This window comes from Calypte anna, chromosome 25 (genome assembly GCF_003957555.1).
Source record: "Calypte anna isolate BGI_N300 chromosome 25, bCalAnn1_v1.p, whole genome shotgun sequence".
NCBI classification, from domain to species: Eukaryota; Metazoa; Chordata; class Aves; order Apodiformes; family Trochilidae; genus Calypte; species Calypte anna.
In genome coordinates, this window is record NC_044270.1 from 1,940,304 (window position 1) to 1,946,893 (window position 6,590).

The 6,590-nt window shown below is 61.4% G+C and overlaps 1 protein-coding gene across 2 annotated transcripts; it reads right to left on the bottom strand.

The window, feature by feature from the left end:
* Positions 1–2,109: 2,109 nt before the first annotated feature.
* On the bottom strand, positions 2,110–5,814 carry MTMR11 (myotubularin related protein 11). 2 transcript variants are annotated; one of them, XM_030465219.1, is made up of 7 exons: positions 5,764–5,814; positions 5,242–5,357; positions 4,690–4,762; positions 4,465–4,607; positions 3,406–3,661; positions 3,052–3,139; positions 2,866–2,954 (listed from the first exon to the last, which is right to left on the bottom strand). In XM_030465219.1, exons 1-6 carry the CDS (start codon positions 5,795–5,797, stop codon positions 3,090–3,092), a joined length of 672 nt encoding a protein of 223 aa, XP_030321079.1. In that variant the 5' UTR covers positions 5,798–5,814; the 3' UTR covers positions 2,866–2,954; positions 3,052–3,089. The 2 variants fall into 2 exon arrangements, with proteins under 2 accessions (XP_030321080.1, XP_030321079.1); XM_030465220.1 differs by lacking the exons at positions 4,465–4,607; positions 4,690–4,762; positions 5,242–5,357; positions 5,764–5,814 and adding exons at positions 2,110–2,293; positions 2,391–2,512 and having other exon boundaries at positions 3,406–3,497.
* Between the last annotated feature and the right edge of the window lie 776 nt (positions 5,815–6,590).

Below are 6,590 nucleotides of genomic sequence, written 5' to 3' on the forward strand. Positions count from 1 at the left end.
GGGGAACTGGCGGAGCAGCTGCCAGGAACAGTCCAGGAAAAGGAGGAAAACGGGAGCCTGAGGAGAGGGGGGTGAGATAAAGGGGGGAAGGGATGGGGTGGGAGGGATGGGGATGGGGGTGGGATGGGTGGGATTGGGAGGGATGGGATTGGGAAGGATGGAACTGGGAGGGATGGAGCTGGGAATGGGATGAAGGGAGATGGGGGTGGGAGGGAGGGGATTGGGATGGGTGGGATTGGGAGGGATGAGATGGGAATGGGATGAAGGGAGATGGGAATGGGATGGGTGGGATTGGGAGGGATGGAACTGGGAGGGATGAGATGGGATGGGATGAAGGGAGATGGGATTGGGAGGGATGAGATGGGATGGGATGGGTGGGATTGGGAGGGGTGGGAATGGGATGGGTGGGATTGGGAGGGATGAGATGGGAATGGGATGAAAGGAGCTGGGAATGGGATGGGTGGGATTGGGAGGGAGATGGGAATGGGAGGGATGAGATGGGATGGGATGAAGGGAGATGGGATTGGGAGGGATGAGATGGGATGGGATGGGTGGGATTGGGAGGGGTGGGAATGGGATGGGTGGGATTGGGAGGGAGATGGGAATGGGAGGGATGAGATGGGATGGGATGAAGGGAGATGGGATGGGTGGGATTGGGAGGGATGGAGCTGGGTCTGGATGCCCCAGGTGTCCCCCCAGGGCTGAGCAGGGGGGCCCAGGGGGGGGTCAGGGGGGGTCAGAGGGATCAGAGGGGGCCAGGGGGAGTCAGGGGGGGTCAGGGCTGAGCAGGGGGTGTCAGGGGGAGTTAGGGGAGGTCAGGGAGGGTCAGGGGGGGCCACGGGGAGTCAGAGAGTGTCAGGGGGGGTCATGGGAGGTCAGAAGGGGTCAGGGCTTAGCAGGGGGGGCCAGGGGGGGTCAGGTCTGAGCAGAGGTGGGTCAGGGAGGATCAGGGGGAGTCAGGGGGGATGAGGGGGGGGTAAGGGGGGCCAGGGGGGGTCAGAGGGGGTCAGGGGGGGTCAGGTCTGAGCAGAGGTGGGTCAGGGGGGATCAGGAGGATCAGGGGAGTGAGGGGGGGGGAAGGGGGGTCAGAGGGGGTCAGGGGGGGTCAGGTCTGAGCAGAGGGGGATCAGGGGGAGTCAGGGAGTGTCAGGGGGGATCAGGGAGGTTGAGGGGGGCTCAAGGGGGGGTCAGAGGGATCAGAGGGGGTCAGGGCTGAGGAGGGGGGGTCAGGGGGGAGCAGGGGGGGGTCGGGGGTGTCACCTCCTGTCGGGGGTGGGTGCTGAGGATCCCCAGGCGCTGGGGGAAGGGGTGTCCTGATGCCACCCACTCCCTCTGCACCAAACTCTGGAAGCCATGGAGGGTCCTGGCGTGAGGGTCCCCCAGGAGCTGGGTCAGGGAGGCCAGGAGGCAGTTGAGGTCCCTGTCTGAGGGTTCTGGGAGGGAGGGGACACCAAAAAAACAGAAAAAAAATAAAAAAAGGGGGGGGACGGACACACCCACACAGGGGGGGTTGTCCCTGTTTTGTCCCCACCTTGCAGGAGGACAGAGCAGAGTCTCCCTGCCAGCAGTGAGGCCACCTCAGCAGCTTTTCTCAGGCAGGTGCTGGGGGGAGATGGAGAACATGTCCCAAAATGTCCCAAAATGTCCCCAAAATGTCCTCAGATTATCCCCAACATGTCCCCAAAGGACCCCAGAAGCATCCTCAAATTACCCCCAACACGTCCCAAGAATATCTCAAAGTCTCTCCCAAATGTCCCCAAAATATCCCCAGATGTCCCAAACACATTCTCCAAAGTGCCCCAAATGTCCCCAAAGTATCTCCAAAATGACCCCAAATTACTCCCAAATGTCCCCAAAAAGTCCCCAACATCCAAAGCCCCCACAAAATGTCCCTAAAGTCCCAAATATCCCGAGCTGTCCCCGAAGTGCTCACAACCTCCCCAAATTACCCCAAAGCACCCCAAAAATACCCCCTAAATGTCCCCTCAGAACATCCCCAAGATGTCCCCCCAGGGATGTCCCCCAGATGTCCCCAAGATGTCCCCAGATGTCCCCAGATGTCCCCATGTCCCCCTGGGTGTCCCCAGATGTCCCCAGATGTCCCCCAGATGTCCCCCAGATGTCCCCAAATGTCCCCAAGATGTCCCCAAGATGTCCCCAAGATGTCCCCAATGTCCCCACTGTCCCCAAGATGTCCCCAGATGTCCCCAGATGTCCCCAGGCTCTCACCGGACGTGCTCCAACCACCGCGTCCCCTCCAGCGCCGAGAGCCATTTCTCCTCTCCCACTGCCCCTGGAGAAGGGGGTGGGGAGGTGGGGGGGTCAGGAGAGGATTTTGGGGACATGAGGGAGGGTCCCCAAGGGTCCTGGGAGTGTCCCCCCCCCCTCACCTGGCAGGCAGAGTGCCCGCAGCCTCAGGTGGGACCCTTGGATGTCCCCCAGGGTGGGCAGATCCGAGGTGTCCACCAGGACACAGGGACCCCGGCCCCCCAGCAGCAAAGCCTCCAGACACCTGGGGAGGGGGAGAGCAAGAAAGGGACCCCCCACCCACACCCCCAAAGTGGGAACGGGTGTGGGGGGGCACCCCTGAGGTGTCCCCTGGGGCACCCAATCCCATCTCCATCCCAACCCCATCTCCTCCCATTCCAACCCCATCCCAACTCCAGTTCCACCCATCCCAATCCCACCTCCTCCATCCCAATCCCATCTCCTCCCATTCCAACCCCAATTCCATCCATCCCATCCCCTTCACCCCAATCCCATCTCCCCCCACCCCATTCCCATCCCCCCCATCCCAATCCCACCTCTCCCCATCCCAATCCCACCCCATTCCCATCCCCTCCATCCCAATCCCACCTCCCTCACCTCACATCCTCGCTGCCGGGTTGGGACTCGGGGTGGAAGGCAGCAGCTCTCAGGAGGTCACTGCCCCCCGGGTGGTGCCAGCACAGGCGCTGTGGGGGGGACAGGAGGTGACACCTCCACCCTTCCTGTGTCCCCCCACCCCCCAGGACCCCCCAAGACCCCCCCATTTTGTCCCCCCCCACTCACCGCCACCCGGCGCTCCTCAAAGTGGGGGAAGATCCTCTTCAGGTCGTGGTCCAGGAGCCCACTGGGCACCCACAGGTACCGTGGGAGACTGGGGGTGGGTGCAGGGGTGGGGGGGGGGACATGGGGTGAGCCCCCCCGACCCCCCCTCACCCCCCCTTTCACCCCCCTTTAGCCCCCAACCACCATTTTGTCTCACCCGTTTCCCACCAAAACAAAGACTTCCCCCACCCCAGCACCCAGGCTGAGGGGGTTGCTTCCCACATGCCCCCCCTCCTCCCCCTCACAATTTTGGGGTGCTGGGGGAGGGGTGTGGCCCCCCCGACCCCCCCAGCCCCCCCTAACCCCGGGTGGTACCTGGTGGCCATATCGAAGCGTTCATTGAACGGCGCTCACCCTCCAGCGCCGCGGCACCAACGCATTCAGCTCCTCCTCCAGTCCCTCCAGTTCTCAAAGAGCAGGGTGGTGGCTGAGCCTTCATCCTCCTCCCCTCTTCCTCCTCCTCCTCATCCTCCCAGGGCTCTTCAGTGCCACAGCACCAACCCCCAGGTCCCTCCCCGTTGTCCCCAGACCACCCCGATGCCTCCCGGGCTTGGGCGATGGCGTTGGCCACCTGGAGGGGACAACCAAGCAGCTCCAAAAGAGGGAAAAAAACCCTCAAGAGCCAGGGGGAGCCCTAAAATGAGGGAAAAAACCTCCCAGAGCCAGGGGGAGCCCTAAAATGAGGGAAAAAACCTCCCAGAGCCCTAAAATAAGGGGAAAAACCACCCCCAGGTCCCCTAACCACCAACCCCAACCTGGGGGGAGGAGTGGTTGACACCCCAGGAGGTTCTGCTGCCCTCCAGAGTTGGGCAAGGAGAAAATCAGTGAATTGGAAGAACTGGAAAATCTTGGATTTGTGTGGGAAGAACCCCAAGAACCAGGAGAGGTTGGAGACTGAGCTGCTGGAGAGGGGACCTGGGGTTGCTGGGGGACAGAAGGGTGACCAGGAGGCAACAAGGTGGCCAAGAAGGCCAATGGCACCCCACAAAATCCTGGGATTGTCCTGGAAAGGACCTTTAGGATGATCCAGCCCCACCCAGGGACCCCTCCCACCTTCCAAAACTCCAGGGATGGGACTTCCAGCACCTCCCTGGGCTCCTCCAGTGTCTCCCCACCCTCCTGGGGAAGCACCTTTACCCTGACACCCTAAAAAATCCCCTCAACACCTTTCTTGTAGGGCCCTGCTGGAAACCTACAGTCGGACTGGGGGGGTCTGCAGCCCCCCGAGGTCTTGTTGGACACCAGGAGGTAGGAACAGCCCCACCACTCCAGAGGTTCCAGGTCCCTCTGGGTGTCACCTCCCTCTGGGTGACACCTCCCCTCCAGGTGACATCTCCTGGTGTCCCTCCCCACCTTTTGGAGTTGGTTCCTCACCCGAAACGCCTGGGGAGCCCCCACCTCCTGCTGGAAGTGGAAGCGGAGGAGCCGGAAATCCCGGCAGGAGAGGAGCAGCTCCTCAGGGATGAACCTCAGGGGGGTGGAGGCCTTCAGCACCTGGGGCTTGGTGAAGCTGCTGACTGCCAGGAGAGGAGATCCGGGGGGTCAGGAAAAGCTGGAGACCCCCACCCGTGGAAGGGGGGATGGGGGTGGGGGTGGTACCTGCCACCAGCTCCTGGATGCAGGACAAGGCCACCTCGTGGGTGCTGGGGTGGAAGAGGTGGGAGCCAGGAGGCTGTGGGGGGAAAAGGGGGAAAAAGGGGGGGGTGAGGATGGGATCCCCGGGATGGGTCAGGATCCAAGCCCAGAGGTGGAGCTGAGGTCCCGCTGGGCCCACGGGATGGGATCAAATCCCTGGATCCTACAGGGATGGGGTGGGATGAGGGGAGAGGGGGATGTCCCTGGGCCCACACCAGGGTGGGACATGGGTTGGTACTGGTCCCAGTCTGACCCATTCATCCCCATCCCAGTCCTGACCCCTATGTCCAGCAGAACAGCACCCACTGTACCGGGTGGTGCCAGACCCGTCCTCACTCCCGGTTCCCATTCCCAATCCTGGACCCAATTCCCGGTCCCGGTTCCCATCCCGGTCCCAACCCATCCGGACCGGAACAGCCCCAGTACCTCCCGGTACCTGCTCCAAACACCCCGTCCCGACCCCAATTCCTTTTATCCGTTTCCCACCCCTGGTTCCGGTTCGGATTCGGCTCCCACCTGGCGGGGCAGGAACAGAACCCTGCGGTTGGTGCACACGAGGGTCCCGGGGACGCTCCCGTCCCCCGCCCCGCTCCGCAGCCGCGCTCCCTGCGCCGCCTCCAGCACCGATTCCCCTGCGGAGGGGCAGGGGGGGCACCGCGAGTGCCGAACCGCGTCCCCCGTGGCCCCTCCCGTGTCCCTCCCGTGTCCCCCCCATCCCCTCCTGTCCCTCCGTGTCCCCCTCTTTCCCCTCGTGTCCCCCCGGTCCACCCCTCTGTGTCCCCCTGTCCCCTCCCGTGTCCCCCTGTCCCCCCCGTGTCTCCCTGTGCGCCCTCGCGTGTCCCCCCCGTGTCCCCCTCGGGTGTCCCCCCCGTCCCCCCGTGCCCCCTCCTGCCCCTCGTGTGTCCCCGTGTCCCCCTCTGTGTCCCCTCCTGTCCCCTCGGGTATCCCCTCTATCCCCCCCCGTGTCCCCTCTGTCCCCCCGTGTCCCCGCCTCCCCTCCCTGTCCGCTCCCCGTCTCCCCCCCGGTTCCGGTCCAACCTGGCAGCCCAGGGAACGCCGGGCGGCGGCTCATGGCGGCGGGACCGGAACCGCGACTGGGCCGGGCCCGGAGCAGCCCCGGGAGTCCCGAGCGGCACCGCCCCCCCCCCTCAAGAAAAGAAGAAAAAAAAAACAAACAAAAAACCACAAAAAAACCTCCCCGAACTCTGCGGAACCCAAAGGAACCCCCAGAACCGAACCCCACACCCACGGGACACGGGGGGGGGACGGGGGAGCCTCAAAAGGAGGAAAAAAAATAAAATAAAAGAACGAAACGGAACCGGGGAAAAACCAATCCACTGGGGAGACAAAATCCCAACGGAAAATGAGGGAATTTCATTTGGGTTTTGGGCTTTTTCCGAGTTAAATTTTTATTAATAAAAAAATAAAATTGGGTTTTATTTTGAGTTGAATTCAGGGGGGGTTGGGAGGCAAAAAGCTGAATCTGGGAGGTAAAGAGAAGGAAATTTCCCGTTGGCAGCAGTGAGGATGCTGAGAGGTAAAAAGGAGGAAAAAAAAAAAGATTTGAGGCAGGGGGAGGGAATTTGGGGCTGAATTCCCAAGGTGGGAGCAGAGGAAAGAGGCAAAAAAAAGGCAAAAAAGGCAAAAAGCTGCCCGGGGAGTTTTTATTAAAAAAAAGGAAAAAAAAAGCTCCAAACTCAATTAACAAGAAAAACCAGAAAGGGGGAGCCTGGGGTGGGCAAGACCCCCAACAACAAAAACAACCCAAAAAACATAAAAGTGGCTTTTCCCCCCTCCCAAAAAAATAAATAAAATAAAATAAAATAAATAAAATAAAATAAAATAAATACAATATCAGTGCCAAC